The sequence below is a fragment of the Rhamphochromis longiceps genome, linkage group LG20, assembly GCF_057381845.1.
Source record: "Rhamphochromis longiceps isolate RC_006_pf linkage group LG20, R_longiceps_female_GT1.1, whole genome shotgun sequence".
Classification (NCBI taxonomy): domain Eukaryota; kingdom Metazoa; phylum Chordata; class Actinopteri; order Cichliformes; family Cichlidae; genus Rhamphochromis; species Rhamphochromis longiceps.
Window position 1 is genome coordinate 33055911 of NC_140576.1, and position 23103 is coordinate 33079013.

Below are 23103 nucleotides of genomic sequence, written 5' to 3' on the forward strand. Positions count from 1 at the left end.
GTTTCCACTTGAATCTGAAAAGAATTTACCCCAAAATGATTTAAATTGATTTCATTATTGATTATCTGTATTTTTCCACTGTGGGGCTCGATTTACCCACACCCTGTGAATTCTGTACCTCCTAGTTTACATCTCCCTTCCCTTTGCTACTCCCCAAATCTACAGGCAACGGGACGCTCTTGTACATTAAATAAGAACTGTCACCCTGGGCAACTTGCAGCAATGAAGCATTTATTCTGCCTCACATTTCCTGGCACTTGGAATTATTTCCTTCATGCCTGATAACCAAATTACAATATGGCAGGTCTCCCTGGAGCCACAGGATTGTTAGTGCCAGCTCACAACATACTTTCAACTGATGTGGCATTTCATGTACAGCTGCCAATCAAAGCCAGCAGAAGGCTGAGATGTAAATGAGGGCGGGCCCGACGGTGTTCAATTACTGCTCTGAGCTCTGCATAATCCCCCTTCCCACTGACTGACTGACTGACAGCTCCACATTCCTCCTCATCCCCAGCTTTCTCCCCTAATTTCACCACCTTGGTTTTTTCTCACACTGGGACACGGAACCAGACGTTGGAGGGAATTTCTGTCGTTTCCATTTCCATTTAGAATAGCGCCTAAAAATGTATTATCTGACATCTGTAAGGAAAAGGCGTCCGTATTCCGAAAGTAAATTATCGCTAACAACAATTTCCCTAAAATTTGTGACCCAGAGCTCCAAGCTAAGCAAAGTCTCCTATATGTTATGTCAGTGTCTTTCCCTCTGTTGAATATAATTTTCCTTTTCCCATTACAAAACAATGGGAATTTCAACAGCCGAGTGGGCCGAGATACTCTCAGCTGCCTACTCAGCATCAACCTTTGGTAAATACTCAGATTAAAAAGATCCATGAATAGCGGCGGTATCTTTTGCTCTTTCTGTCATAAAGACGCCTTTAGATTCCTCTTAATCCTCGTGTTAAAGGTACGCCAGCCGAATGGCTTAAGCAATGTTCTGCTTGAGACTGAGAAATGATGCCATTAGACCTGCAGGATTCAAAATGCTATGTTTTGTGCAGGAGCGCTTTAATACCGCAATGTATCATCGGACATAATTCCATATAGCTCGCCTGGCTTCATTTAATTTTAAAATATCAAATTGTTTTCCTCCACAGTCACCTGATTTCGCCTGCCATCGTCTTCGTCATTTTCCCCTCTCGTCTGTCTAAAACTGGCACTTTTGTTGCATTCCGAGAGGTTGATAAATCAATCCATCAAAAAATTCTTTGCGGTGAAACTCAATCAAGAAAGGTCATGTCGGCGGGAAAAGAACAGATTAAATTAGCATTGAATTAGACATGGAAAGTGAGCTCTGTCAAAACCATCACTGTGCTCAGCACAATTAGAATATGTTAATTATGCATTTCATTAAGGGGCCTCAGCGCTCTTTGAATGTGAAATGAAATGTCACTGGTGTAGGCAGCCGAAAAATGGAAGATTGCCAGGCACAACTTTCTTTGTGCAATGTGTGACACCTTCATTAACATCAGGGATTGCTAGTCTGATTAGACTTTTTGTATTAGTTTAAGCCTTTAGGCTTTCAAATGCTATGCTGCGTTTTTTTTTTTCTCCATTTTGATGTGGCAGCTAAGACCCTTCTCTATTTCCAAGCAGATATTGTCTGTGGTTCAATTCTTTGTTGAAATTCTCCAACATAATGCCGTGACATTGGACGTAACATCTCATTGTCTTTGTGTGGATGACGCCATTTACCGCGTCTTTGTTTCACGTAATCTCGGGTCACTTTCAGCAATGCGAGACTTGAAGAGCCAAATTCCCACACAGCGAGCCCATAATTAGGACATTCAGGGAAGCCTTTGAATTAAAGCACTCACGATGTTGACATTAAATTGCGTAGCTGCAGTCCCAATATAAACACTGTGTACGGTTTTAGTTTATATCATCCTGTATGGTCACGCTTTATTCTTTTGATTAACGTAGGTACATGGACGCGGTATTATTTTTAATAAATAGAAAGAAGAGGTGGGCACTTACAGCCCGATACCAATATGGCTCTTCATCATAGCAAAGAAACTCCAGGACAGACTTATTTCTCCGCACTAGTGATTAACTTCTGAGTGAACTCGGGAATATCCCACACACAGTGTAATGGTTGACAGGTCATCATATTGTATTCTGTGGCAATCACGCGGAGAACAGATGATAGGTAAGTGAGAGTTGGATCGTAGCAGCAGCTTACATTACAGATCAGCCAAGTTTTAAAACTTCATTAAAACAAAATGAAAGCACTTCCCGGCACACTTAAATTAAATCGAAATGCTTTGGGAAGAGATGATGAAAGCCAGAAGTGGGAGCTGTCTGACAATTTCAGCGCTCACATACTTTCATCACATAAGATGATTCTTGTGTGTTGGAAGTGAATCGTAGGAATGATTGTCTCTGGAAGACCCTATCTCGCAGATGTAATATAGATGTCTTGAATGAGTGACTACCTGCTGGTCTATCTTTGTACCCATAACTGAGAATATACAATACCTGTAGAATACAGCTCCCACCTGACTAACTACACCACAAGATTACCTTCCTTTGCCCACCACTGGAGGGTTAAGGAGGGGTGGAGGGGATCCATTTCTTTACGTCTTTATGGGTTGCTGTATAAGAGTCATTAATATAAAATCAATCACTGGTTTGATATTGTAGTTTAATATCAAGATTTCATTTTCCATCAAGGACTTTAACAAGTAGAGCATCTTCTTCAGAGTCCTTTATCTTTGCCTGAAAGGATGTATTACACTGCAAGGCTGTTCATATTTTCTGTGGCTACTTTTCACTTTATCCACCTCGCACGGTCAGCATTACGTTCCAGATGAGAGATGGTTCGGAGAAATCCACAAGGATGAGGGTCCTGTAAACGATGAAGTCCGATCATTCACTGTCTCAGCTCGGTTTCAGGTTTTGGTTTATGGGGATCCTGCGGTTGCACTGAAGGCTCTGACATGTGCGGGACTGACTGCTCAGGTGGGAGAAATTTAGTTTGTTCACAACTTTGCCACAGGTGTGTCATTTGCCTTTCTTGTCTCGCTGTCAACCGTTCGTCACGTTAAAACCTCGGCAGCTCTGACGGTTGCGCTCCTAAGAGAAGTGGAGTAATTAAAATGTATCAATCACTTGTTTTAGCTCGCCGAGCTATTTTTCACGAGTTTGATCCGATATAGGCAGCAATAACAAAACGAACAATGAAAGCGTCATGTTGGAAAATAATCTACTTACGGGTCCAGCACTGGAGGGAAGCACTCAATCAAACGTGAAAAATGGAGGACTGTGTCCAAGGCCTAAATGTATTCCATGGCCGGAGAATGAACTTGCTGCCCATGTGACACATGATTTACACAGGAAAAGGCCTGTGACTCTCTACAATGATAGATCTATGCCTAAGCCTGCCTGGGCTTACTCTATGACATATAATCCTTCTCTTTTAAGTTGTAAGATAGAGATAGATAACAAAATGCTGTATTGATTTCCCTGTCTGCACAGCGGCTGGGTTTTTAAGACTGCACATGTGCATGTCTGAATCTGGACTACAGTGACAGCTGTCTGTCTGCACCTCATTGTATCCCTGCTTCTTACATTTGCATTGTTAGATTTAAGTTAATCTCAGTGCATCTTCCACATAAAAATAAAAAGATCTTTCATAGAACTGTTTATTCACACATGACTCTAGCATATTTGATATGTTGCAGGCTGTTTGAGACATATATCTTGCAGTGTTTTCAACTGATCATCACAGTGCATGCTATTCACGCTTGGTAAGGCGTCTTCTTCATTGATTCAGAAACTGTTATGATATTAGTTAGCAGCGGGATTAGTTTGCATACTTCAAAAATGCAGAGAAAGGAGGATATTCTTAAAACCGCTGACTTGTTTAAATAAATGTAAAGTAAGATTATTTAAATACTTTATTTGATGCACTACTGCTGTGTGTCCACAACCAAATCTAAGGTGGTTTTTATGCCAGTGAAAGCAACAAAGTGTGTTGCACGTTCACAGTTTTTCTTGCAAAAATATTCACTTCACTTGTAAACACTATGAAGTGTCACACAATGTGTGACCTGCCAACCAATGTTCCATCATATACGTGATATTTTTGACAATCTGATTTTCTTACATTAGACAGTAAAAAAAAAAGGTTTACAGCAATGACCAGTGTGAGAATGTTGGTTAGGTCAACAAAAAAAAAAAAAGACCAGCAGCTAGGAAATAATAAACCCACATTGGATTTCAGAGATACCTAGAAATACGCTGCACTGTTAGTAATTTGCAGAGTACCGATTTTTTATATAGCGATGGGAAATTTACTCTGAAAGCATAGTTTTGCAACCTACTAATGTCCTGACCTTGATTATTGAGCATGCATCATGACAAGCTACCAATTATTCCTTACTTTGAGGATGAGAATTACAACGAGAGTACTGTGATAGGAACTCTAATTTGATTAACTGACACTACTTGGAAAAGCTGGCTTCTTGCAAAATGAATGAATTGACAATGTGCATATGAAAACACACAAAAATACACACATACACAAAACCAATTAGAATATCATATACCTGCAGACAAAATGAAAAACAGAAAACCAGTCAGATAAGCTTGTTCAAAAAGTGACCAGTTGCTGACAGGTTACATAAAACAAACAGTAATAATGATCAAGTCAAATAAATAATAACTGGGTGTTTGAACCAAATCAATAGCATGCTACTACTTCCTTAGCTTTTCTTAATAAATAGCCAAAATCAATACTGACTAAAGCTAGTCAGGTTTACATTCAGATACATTCACTGGTGGGCTGACATACAATTTACTGAAAGACCCCTAACGCTTAAACCTGTCCCAAACAAAACAACCCCACTCTTTGCAAGAAATGTTACATTATGACTGAAAGAAATCTGGATTTTGTATTATGTGAACCATAAAAGTGTCAGTTATATCAGACAGGCAGCAGTTATCTAAACCAGCTGTCCCCAACCTCTTTTACACCACGGACCGGTTTATGTCCAACAATATTTTCACGGACCAGCCTATAAGGTGTCGCGGATAAATACAACAAAATAAAACCAGTACTGATACCAAAAAAATATTTATTCATAACCAGTGATGGGAATAACGGCGTTACTTTTTTCAGTAACAAGTGTGAATGTGTGTGTGAATGTGTGGATGACTGGATATGTAAAGCGCTTTGGGGTCCTTAGGGACTAGTAAAGCGCTATATAAATACAGGCCATTTACCATTTTAATCTAACTAATTACTATTCCTATCGTTACAACGCCGTTACAGTTACTAACAAGAAAATGCGGTCCGTTACTGTTTTTCAACAAACAGATGGTTGAAGCTGTGTTCAGCTTACAGCATCTTATATCAGTTGCACGGAAGTAGCTAACTACGTAAGTAATCTGAGCGCTACAGCTTTAAGCAGCTGCGCGCGCTCCCGCGGACGGTAATCACGATCACTTTCTAGCACAACACCTGGAGCGAAGGGGCAAAACAATCACATGAGTGCTGCTGTTTGACTGAGGAAGAATAAAGTAGGCGTGGTAAGCCAATCACATGGCCACTTAAAGACGAAGCTGGTATTTTGGCCCATTCCTCCATGCAGATCTTCTCGAGAGCAGTGATGTTTTGGGGCTGTCGCCGAGCAACACGGACTTTCAACTCCCGCCACAGATTTTCTATGGGGTTGAGGTCTGGAGACTGGCTAGGCCACTCCAGGACTTCCAAATGCTTCTTACGGAGCCACTCCTTTGTTGCCCGGGCGGTGTGTTTTGGATCATTGTCATGTTGGAAGACCCAGCCTCGTTTCATCTTCAAAGTTCTCACTGATGGAAGGAGGTTTTGGCTCAAAATCTCACGATACATGGCCCCATTCATTCTGTCCTTAACACGGATCAGTCGTCCTGTCCCCTTGGCAGAAAAACAGCCCCATAGCATGATGTTTCCACCCCCATGCTTCACAGTAGGTATGGTGTTCTTGGGATGCAACTCAGTATTCTTCTTCCTCCAAACACGACGAGTTGAGTTTATACCAAAAAGTTCTACTTTGGTTTCATCTGACCACATGACATTCTCCCAATCCTCTGCTGTATCATCCATGTGCTCTCTGGCAAACTTCAGACGGGCCTGGACATGCACTGGCTTCAGCAGCGGAACACGTCTGGCACTGCGGGATTTGATTCCCTGCCGTTGTAGTGTGTTACTGATGGTGACCTTTGTTACTTTGGTCCCAGCTCTCTGCAGGTCATTCACCAGGTCCCCCCGTGTGGTTCTGGGATCTTTGCTCACCGTTCTCATGATCATTTTGACCCCACGGGATGAGATCTTGCGTGGAGCCCCAGATCAAGGGAGATTATCAGTGGTCTTGTATGTCTTCCATTTTCTGATGATTGCTCCCACAGTTGATTTTTTCACACCAAGCTGCTTGCCTATTGTAGATTCACTCTTCCCAGTCTGGTGCAGGTCTACAATACTTTTCCTGGTGTCCTTCGAAAGCTCTTTGGTCTTGGCCATGGCGGAGTTTGGAGTCTGACTGTTTGAGGCTGTGGACAGGTGTCTTTTATACAGATGATGAGTTCAAACAGGTGCCATTCATACAGGTAACGAGTGGGGGACAGAAAAGCTTCTTACAGAAGACGTTACAGGTCTGTGAGAGCCAGAGATTTTCCTTGTTTGAGGTGACCAAATACTTATTTTCCACCCTAATTTACGAATAAATTCTTTACAAATCCTACCATGTGGATTCATGGATTTTTTTTTCACATTCTGTCTCTCACAGTTGAAGTGTACCTCTGGTGCAAATTACTGACCTCTGTCATCATTTTAAGTGGGGGAACTTGCACAATCGGTGGCTGACTAAATACTTTTTTGCCCCACTGTATACACTCACCACCGCTTAATTAGGTGCATCTGTGTTGGACCGCGCTTTGCCTTCAGAGCTGCCTTATTTCTTCAGGTCATAGATTCAACAAGGTGTCTGTATTGACTAAGAGTGTCACACAGTTGCTGCAAATTGGTTGGCTGCACATCCATGATATGACTCTCCTGTTCCACCACATCCCAAAGGTGTTCGACTGGATTAAAATCTACTGGCTGTGGTTTATTTGACTACACTGATCTCGTTGTCATGTTAAAAAAACAGCTTGAGATGATTTGAGATTTATGGCACGGCACATTATCCTGCCAGAAGAACCCATAAGTCTCTGTGCAGAAGTCTCTTTATTTTCCTCCTCTGACCAGCATTAACAAGGTATTTTTATCCAAAGAACTGCCGGTCACTAGGTAATTTCTGTCTTTCGGACCATTTTCTGGAAACTTCACAAATACTTATTACGAAAAAACTCGTCGTAGACTGTTTATTTGTTTATTATTTTATTCATTTATTGTGTTATTTGTTTACAGGGTCATTTAATTTCATGGCCGTAATCTCCATTGTTTTAAAAAACTAAAATCAGAGAAGCATTAACATGTGCTTTACATCTGACTCAGTATCTCAAAAGAAACTCACTAAAAACATTTCATTTTGAAGAAATCTGCCATACATTATCAAACCGCAGCGTGTCGGGTTGATGGGAGATTTACTGCTACAACAATGTGTTTTCTCAGTCTAAAACTGTGCCCTAATCTGGGCCAGGAAAAGTGAGTTGCAGCAGCACATCACGTCACATTAACACAACCTGATTGTCACATCATATTTAATTCGAGTTATATGACAGAAAAAAAAAAAACATGTCTAACCATATTCTTATGCATGCTCTCTCATGCTCTTATGGGTCATTAGACAACATTCAGTAGTTTTTGGATAGGTGGTGAAGGGTGTTTTATTTATTATTTTCAAACTTTGCTTGAGGCCCATGAACCCAGGCTGTGTTTACAGGCTGAGAGAAATAGCTTAAATCTGCTGGCGTCAATGCTGATTCATGTCAAATTGAGTGGCAGGTGACCCGAGAGCCGGCAGCCAGACAGTGAGACGGATTACAAGTGAGCAAAACGCCAACAACCTCTGGCCTGCTGTGGGGCAACAGATGACAGCAGAGGAGGGCAAGAGGTGGAGAGCTCTGTGTGCAACCCCCCCCCAAGCTCTCCATCTATCCATCAACCCATCCCCCTCTTGGCCACTATCCATTCAAGCTTACTGATAGACAAGGGGAAATGAGAGCATTCACTTGTTAAAATAATACAGCTATGTCAGATGTTGAAGTAACTTGTTACAGATTCGTTGTTTTACTTTTTAAGTGTCACTTCTACCAAGACTATAGTGCATCTGGGTAGAGTTAGACTCCGTAATGTTACAGCACACGTACAAATCACCAGATTTTAAAATTGCTTGTCAATCAAAAAGGTCATTGTAGTTACATTATGCGGTCGTAGCAGCAGAAATTACATTGTAGCCAAATACAAGTGAGGAATAAGTGTTTGTGGCTTCAGGACTAACAAGGCTGCAAGTCAGGAAGCGGTCCATTAATAGAAAGGTGTGAACACTATATGCTCCTAGTGAAAAATGTGGACAAGAAGAGAGAGGGAATGAAAATGCTCCTGCTCGCCTACAAATGTGCAGTGGCAAAACGTAAGCATGCATGTGCCCTTGTTGACGGCTGGTTGCAGCAGAGCCAACAAACCCCGAATTCTCCTGACAGCGTCTGAGGGGCCCGAATCCAATCCCCTCCAATTCCGGTTGTTAGTTTACAGCGAGGATGACCTTGCACGGTGCTGACAGTCAAATTCTTTCCAGGCTGTTTCCTTGGATTTTATAAATGTTATATCTCGCTGTGCCACGATGTTACAAAAAACTGCATTAAATCGTTTGCAGCTGAAAGTCGATAAACTGAAACGATTAAAAGCATCAATATTCTATAATGTCTGATTAAAAAAATCAGCTTTCGAAAAATTTATATTAGTAAAAATAAGTAATAGTAATTTCGCACCCAAAATGTCCCCATCTGGACCAATCAGCAACAAATGTGTCACTTTGTTTTGAAATGTAATTTCCCCTCGGACCAATCAGTGTAATTCTGATTGCCGAAAAGCAGCGGCGATATGAATCATTTTCCACATTTTGTCAAAGTGAGATCAGTCATGTCTGATGTTTTGTGTCTGACACATAAATGAGCAAACAGATGTTGCGCTGTTTCTATTGGGCTCATATGTGTAATTCGGAAAATCTAAAAACACAGCTGTTAGTTTCATCATTTTCAAGATTTAGCTCGATATGAAAAGAAGTGGCTTCACGACTCTTATGTTGCATTAAACTTACCTTTAACATATTTAAAAGAGCATCTTCACCCTGGCCCCATGTTACTGTCAGGCCAGCAGAGCATTTTAGTGTCCATCAGCTCATTGTGCTTTCTGTTTTGGTTTTCTCTGACCGTTTCCATCAAATTTATTTAAAGCTGCAAGCAGTTGCTTATAAACCCAGGCTGTAGCTCTTATCAGCAACAAACTGGTGAACCTTGGCATCTAAAGATCCTGATAACTTATTCCCACAAGCTTATAACCTTGAACAAATGCAGCTGTCGTCTCCTGGATGTGCAAATAGGCAACTGCTTGTTCACAAATGCGCCTTATCAACTTTATAGGGAAATGATAACAAGGTGTGATCCTAAAGTCCTGCACCTCCAACTATAAAATAATAAAAATAAATGAACTACCTGGCCCCTCCAAAGTTATGTCTTTGTGGACATTTGGACCACCTCCAGCCTAGCTTCTGTTTTTAGAGCTCTCCTTGGAAACGCAGCTCTGACCTCTCGCATGTGCTCGGCTGCAGTTTCGCTACACGCGTCAAATATGAGCAGAGAGCAAACATCGACTTCTGTGTGAAATGGGTTCGACTTTCAGGTTGAGAATCATCCCTGGTGGATGAGCTCCGGCTATCATCCAGAGCCCAAACAGGAGTTTTGGGCTTTAGGTGGAGCATCAGGTCAAGAGTATAACCAGGAGAACGGCTGTGCACTGTGAATTCATCTCCCACAGTCAGACTGTCAGTGCAGAGTGTTGCTGTCATTCAGTAAAAACTCAGTAGAAGCAACTTCATCTGTAAGGCACACGGCGACTTCATCACAGCGCAAGACGTTGTTCAACTATCAGCTGACCGCCTTTTCTCAAAGTTTAGTCTTGTTAAAAGTGAACTCAACACATTTGTTTGGATTTTTAGCAAGATGACATCTGTGTACAAGAACGGTTTTATTGTATCCTTTTATTTCTTAGAAGATAATTAAATCAACAAAACAACAAATGGAGAGAAGAAAAATGTAAATTTGGCCACCCACAGTCAGTCTTTTTAACCAATAAGATAAATAATCTGTATGCTACTTCACTCACACCATTGGTAATGCTGATATTAGATGGTAGTAAGTTCACCAGGCAATAAATGAGACATAATTAACTGATAGATAAGAATAAGTATCATAGATATGTTGTAAATAATTATAACAGGAGGTCCAATAATACTGCTGGCCACTACATGGCTGTCGGTGCAGCACCGTTTATTAACCAAATAAGCTGTCAATCAATTTCTGTGGTTCTGGTTTTGCTTTAGATCAATTTAGACTGAAGTAAAATTGTCATTTCAACCATGTTTGCTTGATGGCCACGCCAACATAACCTTTTCTTATTGTCCACCATGCTCACCTGATTTAAATCCTTGCTGAAAGGCCACCATGACATAGTGGACGTGATACTGCACGCATCAGGGATGCACAAGTCCACAAGACCTCCAAGTGGCAATCTAAAAATAGCAGCTAAAGTGGGGCAGAGCTGCCCAAAGAGCCTTCAAGTGAAGACCAGCCAAATTTATCTCAGGTATGTTTATTGCACCAAGTTTAAGACTTTTTGCATCGTCCCTAAGCAGACAAATCAGTGAAGTCTCGACTTTCCTCTCAGTTTTTCAAGTCCTCACGTGACCACAACAGCTAGCGCAACAAACTAGCCAATTTTCTTCCAAAGGAGCTGCTTTATTTTCTGAATACTTTTACCATATCATTACAAATATGTCACGTATTGATGGGTAAGTTACAGTAAAAGTCAAAGTCTGCCCGGTTGACAGCAGGCTCTGGGCTGTTTACAGGTGTGAGTCGTCATATAAGCTGCTGTTTTTTCACTGTAGCTAACATCAAGCTGGAAATTACTGCAACAATACATCTGTGGGTGCTTAGTGCTACAGGAAGCTGTAGTCATTTGTAATCTTTCTCCTTCTGGCACTGACTGTTTAGTTCAGTTTATCTTTGAAATCCCCTTGTCACACACACTAGCACTCTCTGGTATCAGAGCCTTACAAAAAAAAGAAAAGGTTTCTGTTGGCTGGAATGTGACAAAAAGTGACTGAATTTCTGCTTGCTCCCAGCGAAATCTTCATATCTCCTGCTAGGATATGTTTTGTTCTTAACCCGAGTGTCTGTTATCGGCATTAAAGCTCAGGATGTACTTGGGAAGCTCAGTTTCACATCTCTGGACCCGGTAACCATTTATCTTCATTAACTTGTAGTTTCATGCATTTTTATTTGACAACATTAAGATTTGATCTGAATAAGCTTAAAACTTTGCTTCACAGTTTAAGCACTGCACTTAATGCACATGAATTTAAGAAATGGGTTGGGCAGTTTTAAGTTTTAAGACCACAGCTGATGCAACACAATAGAGATAAACTGTACCAAGCAGTTCATTACTGTTGTTATATAAATGGCTGCCTATATTGCCTACAATTCCTAAGCAGACATGAGGACCTGCTATAAATATCTGATAAGCTGACTTCTTCTGTATCTACACTCAGAGATGTTCTAGCTTGCAGTCCGATTTTAAGCTGATTTAAGTGACAGAATCAATGGGCACAACTCCACCTCTCTCTCAGGTCACACCAAAGACTGTAAATAGAAGATAGAAGCTGCCACCAACTTACTATGTTGATTTAAGAAAATTTAAGCCTCGTGTTTTTAACATTGTAGCCACAGTCATTGTTTTTTATGGATCCAGGTGGGACTATATTTAGACAAGATGGAGAGTTCAGTTATCAGCTAATGCTAGCAAGCTTGGTTAGTAAGGTGCAAAGTTATGGTTCAATAACCTCAGTTAGTTAATGCAACACCTACCAGCGGGCTTGTCAGCACCCGCCTGTCACTTAAAGTGCCCATTCCCCTGGTAATGAATACACTGATCCTTAGTGCAATTTAAATGGGTGAATAAGAAAGAAATTCACTCCCTGTACAGCCTCAGAAATCAAAAAGTTACATTTGTTTCTGCTGCAAAAGTGGACTTTTTAAAATGGGAGCTGACAAGTCTATGTGGACTTGAGCTATGACATTTGTACAGTGAACACTGTTCAATTTGTGTATAGTCTCAGTTGCTAGTTTCATATTGTGTTGATTACTATATGACAGCAGTCCCCAACCCCCGGGCCATGGGTCGGTACTGGTTCATGAGTCGTTTGATACTGGGCCACGACAGTTGAGACTCAGGTGTGAAATTTAAGGTTTTCAGGGTTTTCAATTGGCTTTTATCTTTTTCTTTTTTTAGCGTTAACTCAGTTTCCCTGGGTCTATTCCCGTGTGTTATGAATAAATCTTTTTATTGGTACCAGTACTGGTTTTATTTTGTTGTATTTATCTGCGATACCTTAAAGGCCGGTCCGTGAAAATATTGTCGGACATAAGCCGGCCCGTTGCGCAAAAAAGGTTGGGGACCGCTGCAATATGATATTTATTTTGTAAACTGAGGTCCTTGTTAGAGTGAAAAAGGCCCTGCTTTAGGGCGGGGCCAAAGCAGACAAATGAGCATGTAGTCTTTTCAAAACTCCAAGATGGCGGCATTCAAAATAAATGGTTGTAGCCATCATTTATGTACAGTCTATGCAGTGTTCAAATGAGGAACCTTCAAAGTCCATTCACAAATGTCTTTGCATGGTGTAAATCATTAATGAGGTTACACTGAAGTGAAAAACAAACAAACACAAAAACATTTGGGATTCATAGTCTTAAAAGAGTGCATCAGACCTGTTTCTGTATCATTATTTTCAGAAAGAAACACTTTTTTCATCATCAACATCTGGATTTTTATATTGCTTTCAGTTACACTTTTATGTGGGTTCAGAAAAAGGCACCTGCTGTTAAAATTCCAGACTAGACAATTTTTGCCTCCAAAAATTTTGCTGCATTGACATTAATTTTATTACCAGTGCCCTGGTTTTACTTCCAGTCATCCTTTTTTTTTTTTTTTTAAATTGTAGTTGCATTCCCTGTAACCTTTTTTTTTTTTTTTTACACAACTGAATAATCCACTGAGTCAAATTTGGAAATTCCCTTTTCATTTGTCACAAGAATCAATATGACGTGTTTCCAGATATAATTTCTATTTACAGCTGAACCACAGATTACTCAAAGCACAATCCTGTTAGATGAGTTGCACACATTCCTACCGCCATATTAAAGCCTCCTAATAAGCCTAGGTGTCACCCCTGTCTCTGGTGTCTGGCCACTTTCTTCCTTTACTCTGCGAGTCCAGAGATGCTTGGGAGGCACAAGCAGCCAGTCGGCAAGAATTAGAGCAGAGTCCGTGATTGTGCTGACGTCTGCAAGGGGCTAGGCTGGAGATTAAGCCCAATAAAAATGTGTGATTTGTTGCTTTCATATTTGGAAGATGTCAGCTTCAATTTGAGCTAGCACGCTGCCTTGAGGCAGGCTGGGTGAAAAATATGAAGGATGCGCTGATGAACTGCTGGCAATCAAGTGTTAGTTCTCTCATCCACTATATGATGGCAGTGAAAACCTCCACACATTGTTACACAGCGGCTTGGCAAAATACTGATGGCATCATTTTGTTTATTATAATACATTTCAGTTTAAAATGAAGGGGATTTAATGTATTTAATAATCTTTTGTTCAGTCATCCATTTACACTTTTGCCAAAGGCTTCTCGTGCTCCCACAACTACCCCAATTTGGCAACTTTAAGCCGCCCTGTTCAGCGTTCGCAAGCAACATGCAAACATTTGCTGGTTCGTTTTTGCCATTTTTGTCGTCCACATTTATATTATTATGACTATCCCCGCTCTTATACATTTCTCTAAACATCTATTAAATGTTTACTTCTTATAAATTCTAATTGTGTTTTTAGGTAAAGTACTACTTAAATTTGACATTTATATTGGAATACAAATGTAAAAACTAATGAATTATTTACATGCTAAAGTACAGCCCTAAATATCCTGAATGAAGCCCGTCTCACTGACAATGACTCAAACATAACAACGTTAGTCACCCATCCTTTTTGGAGCACTGGCAGTAGTGGTGTCTAAAAGACAGAGGGGGGGGGAGAAATAATTAAAAAGCCAAATGTGCAAAGATTTAAGATCGCTTGAGCATTATCAGGAGCGTGGCTGGACCGACTGTTTAAGATTCTGAAAGTTTCAGAATATCTCATGCATTATAACTGAAGCACCACCCTGAGTTCCCTGAGTTTAATCCTTTTTGCAAGTGCTTCATCAACCTTCAGCTTTTTTGACAAGACAGAAGTTTCAGCATGTATGATTAATAAGATACAAATGTGCAACTGATATTTGATAAATGACTTTGGTTTCATATTCATGATGTACAATGAATATGCAGCACCAGGGGCTTAGGCCTACTTGATTGATCAAATGTATTCCATTCATCACTTATTTTTGCTTAATTAGCATATTTGAAGCAACACCATTAACAGTGGAGGACTATGGGCTATTTGGAAGATATGATGTATGTAAGGGAGCAGACATACGTGCATAACTCTTTGTCTTGCAGTGCTCATATTCTCAGGAGGTAGAATTCATTAGAAGGCAGATTTTAGAGCTTATTATTAACCACAAAAAGGAGGAAATAAAGATGGAAGGCAGGAGTGTAGCATTAGGATACGTTGTTTTTATCCCTCTACTACTTTTATATTTAGAGTATGTTCTTCGCCATATTTAAAACTAATATCATGTCACCGTGTCTTCAATAGTACATTGTAGGGCAATAAAATGTTCTGATATGTAATATGTGATAGGAATAGAGCAATGCGACGCTCTTTGTTGGAGATTTCTCCGAGGGACGTAATAACCTGAGGACTTTGGGGAGAATAAATGGGAGTAAAGGGAGTTAGGATGTGGGTCATTATAGCTATAAGTTCTAAAGCCCTTCATTAAACACATGAGCTCGTCATTACGCTGCTGCTGCTGCTGCTGCTGCTGTGTGATGAACATTTTGAACCCTCCTCCCTCCCCGCCACCTCCGGTTTACAGGCCAGATGATGCAAGTGAATCCATGCTTGTCTGGCACGGGGCGAAGCAAAGTCAAGCACAGTGTAAATGTTTTGTGTGTATCCAAGCAGGCAAATTCTGATGCACATTTGCCCTATTACAGCACATCAGCATCAGAGAGACGCACGCCAGTGCAAGCAAGGAGCGCACACTTATCATTATTTGATAGCATGTTTAATGACAGATTGACAAAGGATTCGTAGATGCGAGCTGGCGTCAATTTTGCTAAGGTCGCTTATCACTGCATCTGCGACGCAAGTATACTTATGTGCATAATTTGATTTTTCAGCCAAGCCATTAGGACTATTTTAGAAAGTATCTTCAAGGAGGGAATAATAGAAGCACTTTTGGTATTTGGACACTGAGACATTTGCAAAGCCTTAAAACATTTCAAAACAATTTCACAGCTGAACTTTTGTAAAAATCAATGTTATTAATAGTGAAAATAACATAATAAATTGGCTTCATTCCATTTAGGGCGAGGTGTGACCGCATCCACTGTTCACTACATGTTTTCTTAATTCTATTTCTTTTTTCATTAAGAGCAACATGAACGGAGTCATGCTTCATCACTGGGCCATCTACCCAGCGCTAATGTGGAACTGCAACAAATAAAAGCTTATATTGTGTTTATATTAGGTCCACGTATGAGCGCGTTAGCGTCACTGATACGTATGACAACCAGGTTTTTTGTTTTTTTTCCACCGTGCATGTGTCTGTGGGTGTGTCTGTGTTCAGTAATTAGCCATGACATGTTGCATGTAGAATGCAATTAACAGCGTTAATGTATGCAAACACTCAAAATGAATATAAAGCACCCAAAGAATAATGGGGTTATTTCACCTAATTATGATGATTATGGTACCTAAAGAATGTAGGTATTTAATAAATCACGCATTAGAAAGAATAATGTGTATTTGAAAACAGCGGATATGTATTTTGATTTGCACCTTTAAATTATTTCACGATAAGAATCTTATTAACCTTAAAAAATGCACATCCATACGAGCTTTTTGTGTACCAACAATAAATCCCACATTGACTTTGACTTATTAGGGCAAATTATAGCCAGAGACAACTAATTTCCTTCTGTGGCTGCACTGATGACAGCATTTTTCTTTAGTTAGCCTTGGGTAAGTCTCTACTAGGTTGTGCTGATTCTTCAAAATGCACTTGTAGACTAAATATGCTCTGAATAACTGCTGTGGATAGAATTACGGCAAATCAACGTGCATTTGAGATAAAAATGGAAAAAGTATGTGCTGCAAAATGCACAGCCTCGCTTTAATGAACAAAAAAAAACCCAATAGTATTCTCATTGTTTCTCTGCAGAGCATTCTGCTGCAGCTTAAGGACAATGCTTGCTTCAAAAAAAAAAAAAAGAAGTAAGTTGCTCCTTTAAAACATAATGGCCCCACAGACAAATCAGAGATCCATCGGCGAAGAAAGGCACTAAATAATTTATAGCTTTAATCTGCTCACTGAGGTGTGTGGTCTTTGACAGTAATTATAAATGCAGGGAGAAATTATAGCTGAATACTTTAACTGCATTAGGAGTCATCTGATGAACAACGTGATTGCCTGCTCATTTCCAACAATAGGGGGCAAGTTGGTGTCACAGCATTCAAATCACCACAGTGCCCATGTGCTTTTTCCCATTTACCATCAAATGTCAGTTGCCTGTTATAAAATAGAGATTTGATGGGTGGAGGTAATTGAGGACTTGATTGCTTGAAAAAAAAGATGAATTGCATAAAATGTTTATGAATTTAGGAGGCAATTATTTTTAATAGCCTTGAAATAATAGAGCTGGAGGAAATATGTTTAATTGTTATGATACCATCTTGCGGCAGCATTCACAGGAAAGCAATAAAGTCTGACAACAAGATCTTTGAAGTGTATCTAAAAGTCATAAGGTAACAAATGAGTGTGGCGTGCTCTATAGTGTCGTGATGTTGTTCTTTGTCGTGTATAGGTTCTGTGTGGCCTGCGAAGATTTCAATGAATGTTTCACAGTATTTTACAGGTCCACACATTCAGCTGATACAGTATGAATAACCGGAAAGGCTTTATTGTGTGAATTATATTATTATTGTGAATCATATCAGCTGATTATTATGTGTAAAAGTAGGAAAATAATCAAATTAAGGGAGCCAAAAAATACAAGGCAATCAAATGTTAACTCTTTATTTGAATAAGTAAAAAAAGGTGCAGGTATCACAGGTATCATCTGCCTTTTTGTTATCCTTGTTGCATGAAACACGTTTTTTTTTTTCCTTCTAAAATATATTTACATGTGAAAGAGCCTTATTTTGAAACTGTCTAATTTATTTTTGAGTCATGTACAGGATCCGAGTCTAAACTGGTGATTAAATTTTTATTAAAGTGCTTTTCCCCCCCTCGTCTATCGTTGCAACACGAAACATCTTTACATAGCAATACACTGTACAGGTCTGCATGAGTGTGATCGCGTTATCAGGCTACCTGCTTCAACAACTGCACGTCTGTGCGGCTGCACTGTATCACAGAGGTTGTAAAGTACAGTTAGTCATTATTTTGTCTTTGAAATACAATTGAAACTTGACATATCATACAAATAAATAGTAGTCATAGCCAGGGCTATTGCATGCAAACATCAGCAATAATGTTTCTTCAAGCAGTAATACATTTCATTACTGGTGATGCATTTGAGCAGGGTGCAAAAGTATCTCTTAGTGTTTCCTTACACAAATTCTAACCAGTGTGTCTTTGCTGTAATCCATTAATTTTTTTTTAAGTCGTTACAATGCACACTACACAATGATAATTGAAAAATGGTTGAAATATCTGACCCGTGTATTGAAATAAAAAGGCAAGAAAAAGGAAAAAAAAAAGGTGATGGTAATATGAAAAACTACTCCTTGTCCATTTCCACATATTGTGAATGGTTGTCAGGGGATTTGCTGTGAGTTTTACTCAAATGGAGTTTGACTGCATGATTACTTGCAAATGTCCGACAGCAGAGCTTGCATTTGAATTTTGAGTCAATGTCCTCCTCCGCGACTAGAGCCTCTGTGGCTCTGACGCTGAGGGCCTTCGACAGTTCTGGCTCCTCTACCTTCGTCTGATGCTCTACCGGCATTTTGCACATGTCTTTGATTTGGAACCCGAGATGGGATTCCAGATGGGAAATGAATGTGGTGGGTGACCTAAACTGGGAAGCGCAGTCATTGCAGTAGAAGACTGGGTGGCCCGTGTCCATGTTCTTCAGGAATTTGGTCCCTCCCGTTTTCCGCAGCTGGTACTTTACATTTGCTAACCAATGGCTTATGGTAGTCATGGACAGGCCAGTGAATTTGGAGATGTGCATCCGCTCCTGAGGGCCGAGGTCCGAGAGCAAATACTTTCCTTCAGAGGTCTGGAAGAGGCTGGAGGCAAACTGAGCTTGCAGGATGAGAAGATGGCGCGGATTCCAGTTTGACTGTCTACCTTTACGCTTGTGGACGGAGTACACCTCCGCTGAGACATCTTCGAAGCGCCTGACATCCGATTCCAGTTTCATAGATGGAATCCTTGATGGTATTGATGGTTTTGGAGTGGTGGCTTTCGGAAGCACTTTAACCATATCGGCGATATCAGACAGAGCATATTTCTGTGGCATCGGTGCGGAGGGCTGCATTAGCAGGGAGCTCGCCTTGTTGTGTTTAGATTTCGTCAGATCTATTGGCTGGTCATCGTTAACAAAGAGAAAGGGGTTATCAGGCTTATTTCTTACAGGATTTCTGAGCATTAAAGCCGACTTCTCGCTGCTACGATTAATGTCTGCAAACATAGACTGTGTGTGAGCCGATAGTTTATCTACTCTTGAGTTATTGGGCTTATTTGCTTTCCCCAGATGATTGTTCAGAACTGACTGCAGTGCACTAAGTGGGTTTATGCCAAGTATATCCAGACTGTCACTGAGAGGCTCTGAAGTAGTGCTGCGTCCATTGCTGGCAGTGGGGCTCGGTGTCTTGCCTCTGTCGGAGAAATCTGGGCTCAACTTTCCTTTGATCGCTTCACTCCCTTCATTCACACAGTCTGTATCAAGCTTTGAAGAGGAAGAGGAATCGTCCTGACAATCGCTGTCATCATTCTCCACCAGATCAAACTTAATATTCTGACTTTCTTTACCATCGCTAATGCCAACCTTTTCTTTTTTGATGTCCACAGTTTGATGCTGTCCCTGGGGAGCCTCAACTCCCACAGCACTGTGGTATAACTTCCCCTTTGGGGCAATCGGTCTCAGCTTGTGGTTGAACGTCTGCTTTAGCTGAGTAGGTGGAGATGCTGAGAGAGGGGCGCTTTTGATGATGCCAGAGAGCTGATAGGCAGCATGAATGCTTGGGTAGGCACTCCAGCTCGGTGTCCCTGTTTGAGCTTTATTTATGGCAGAGGCCACTGTGTTGGCTAAAGATTTAAGAATGTCCCCTCCTCCACCTGAGTCCTGTTCAAGATCCTCCTCACGTAGATAAGGGTACTTAAAAGTCCCATTGCTGGCCTTTTGATCCTCACTCTCTTGCTTGTCATCTTTAGTATCACTTTCTTCCATTTTGTCTGAAGTACCTTCCCCCTGGCTATCCTTCTCACAGTTCCCTGGGGAAGGATTTTTTGGAGACGCTTTTTCTCCTTCAGTGTCACTGACAGCAGGCTCAGCCAAACCCTGGATCTTCTCTATGGCCAAGGGGTCAAGGGCTAACTGTTTGCCCTTTTTAGAAGCTGAGTTTGTAACTTTGATGAAGTGTCCAGTAACCATCATATGTGTGGTCAGTTGCTGAAGGGTGTCATGGGAGCTTCCACACTCCATGCATTTCAGAATCTGAGATTTGCACGTCTCAAACTGCCAGGTGTAACTCGCTCCATTCTGATATCCATATCGATTGTTGTTGGCGTTTGCAATGCTGGCAGCTCGTTGTGCCTCAGTGTAGCCAGACACACCAGTCGTGGAGTCAGGGGAGCAGGGCCTCGTTTCGAAAGCCCGTTTCTTTGCTGGTGGCAGTAATTTGGGTGTGATTACTGGGATCGGCTCTTTTAAAGGCACTTTTTGGTAATGCTTAGTTTTAATCATATGGACGCTCAAATCCTGGAGCGAGTCAAAAGAATGGCCACAAAACATGCACTTCAAAACTTTCTGCGCATCCTCCTTCCCTTCCATGTCTTGCAAATTTCGTTTCCTAGATTTGGAGGACGAGGCAGAGGAATTACTCTGTTTGCTGTGGTTGTTGTCTTGGTAGTGCCCGCTCTTGTTCATGTGAACTGTCAGCTCAACCAGAGTGTCATAAGCAGCGCTGCAGTCCTTGCAGCGAAATCGGCTGGCTCCCGTGAACACCGAGCCACAAGGTTTGGTGGTTTGCCTGTAGAGGTGCACAGAGCTAAAGAGGTTGGGTTTGGTTGCAGGCTTTGGGGAGAGTGTCTGCTGCAAGGTCTTAGAGAGCGCGTCCTGGTGCCAGTCGAACTCACTCTTGGTGCTTCCATTGGTGCTGTCACAGTTGGCTTTGCTGGTGTTTTTGCCAATTTTCAAGTCCATTCCTATCCCCGTCCAATAAGAATCCGCGAGAAAGTTTGCATAGGCCGCCCTCATTTTCTCTAAGCTGCTGCCCGTCTCTTCTTTATGCTTGGAGGTGCTGCTTTCTTCGTCTCGCTGGCTCTCAGGTGGCGATGAGGTTTTGAAGTCTGAGAGCCTGTCACTGCTGTCGCTAAGGCGCGATTCCAACTCTGCCTCTTGATTGGAAAGGACACTAATGGGAGAGTTCTGGTTGCTGTAAGTGTTAGTGCTCTTGTTGTCAAGCTCTCTGTCCTCAGACACTTTGGGGCTGGTCTTCTCCGAGCATTCCTCTTCAGTCTGAGTGTCGTTATCTCCGTCTTCTTCAGCGATGGAATCCTGAAGAGCGGCATCTTCATCGGGCACGTACACTAAAAAAGCAAGAGAGATATAACATTAAAAACACACTGTGAAACAACAGTTTCGTTAATTTGTAATTTCTAAACAATCTATACAGTGAAAGCAAAAGTCATTCCAGAAAGCATAATGGCGATTGCCTTGTGCCTTGGGAGGCGGCTGAGTATAGGTGGACATAATGTTTCTGCTAACAGACTGCTGCTGGTGTAACAGCACCATTTGATTCACGACAGGCCATTGACTTAGCGCTGTGTCCAAGCTTTCCCTGGCCTCAAGTTGAGATGTTTACAACAATCATTGGCCACTGAGTGACAAAAGGAAATTGATTCTTCTGGGGCTTGTTGAGTGTTATTGCAAATGACCTATTCCACGGTGATTATAGATGCCTCAAAACTGCAATGAAAATGTAAGCCTGCTGTTCTGGATAACATCTTAGACTCCCTGAAGCCACTTGTGAGGAATGGCTTAACATAAACTGAGATATTATAACATCCCTCAGTGATTTAGAAATAAATTAAAAGCCATAGCTGAGAAAAATGAGACTATTCGGAATATTCTTTCAGCATTCTGTAATTTGACATCGGGCAACTGATTTTGTTGATAGCAAAAATAAAAGTATATTGTAAATACGGACACTGGTCCCGATGCAAATGTTGATCACGCTGGTGGAAAAAGTGATTAAATTATCAGTGCTAAAACCAGACAATTATACAAAATTTCAAAAGATTACTGGCAATCTGTCAAGTCATTATATTTTCCCTGACAGTCTCATAAACAGCAATTACTTCTTTCATTATTCACCTGTTCATTCTCTCAACTCATAGAGCACAAACATTATTGCTTCAATTAACAGATAATTAAACAACAGTATTTCTAATTGACACATTTCCCATCATCCAATTAGTGGAAACTCTGACTCAGCACAGAGCCGTGGCTGCAGGGTCTGCGTGGCATATGAAGACGGCTACAGAAGATTATTACAACCTTTCTGACAATAACTGTTTCTGATTATTTTAAATCTAACTACCCGGCAACCCACGCCAACAATATCGCAAACAAAGTTTGCATATCTGTTGAAGACATCCTGCAGTAAATGCAGTTTGTCAGAGTTGTCACACATCTGAGATATTTTCCGCCTCGTAGTCGTGCTGGAAAATGTGCATTTTGGGAGAGACGCGGCAGATGTGCTCCGAGTTAAATATGAATAGGACATAACAGCCCTGTCCAGGCACTTATGCATTTCATGTGGTTAATATTTCTGTTCTGAATAAAGGGGCACTCCATGAGGGGATGACTGAAGCCGAGCACTCAGAAGTCCCACACTGGGCAGCCCATAGAATGTCTTCGTCTTCTCTGCCTTCTGAAAGTACGACTTTTTTATTATCAATATTTCACAAGTGCCTCAAGAGAAACCCGGGAGATGAACTGCTTGCTAGCTAATGGATGGAGATGGAGATGGGATTCGGACTTTCAAAACAAACATCGAGCACAGGGCCTGGCGAACAAGAGCCTGTACACACACACACACACACAGACTCAAGAGCCCCTATGTGCTGTGACCTTGATCTACCGCAAGAGAAATGTTTTGATTGGCCAGCCGAGGTCTGTGATGGCCTCCGAAACACCCTTGATGCTAAGGGAGAGAGTTGTCAAGAGCACAGAGGTATGTTTTATTTATAGTCTTATATATAGTATTCACAGTGAAGGAGAACACCAATGGCTTTGACAAGCAGCCAGTTGATGTCATCTCTCTTCAAAGTCATCACTAAAGCTGAAAGTATAGCAAGAATGTTCACCAAAGTGGGGAGAACAGTATTTTCCAGTCTGGTGGTGGTTAAAGGAAAATTGTTCACTCCTTGATCAGACCATAATTTACAGT

At 41.1% G+C, this 23103-nt stretch overlaps 1 protein-coding gene across 1 annotated transcript in view; it reads right to left on the reverse strand.

The window, feature by feature from the left end:
* Nucleotides 1-17481: 17481 nt before the first annotated feature.
* Nucleotides 17482-23103, reverse strand: part of tshz2 (teashirt zinc finger homeobox 2) — a 39530-nt gene continuing 33908 nt past the window's right edge. The window contains exon 3 of the mRNA XM_085394384.1: nt 17482-21238. Coding sequence (XP_085250510.1) covers nt 18201-21238 — 3038 coding nt within the window. The 3' untranslated portion in view covers nt 17482-18200. The remainder of the gene's footprint in view (nt 21239-23103) is intronic.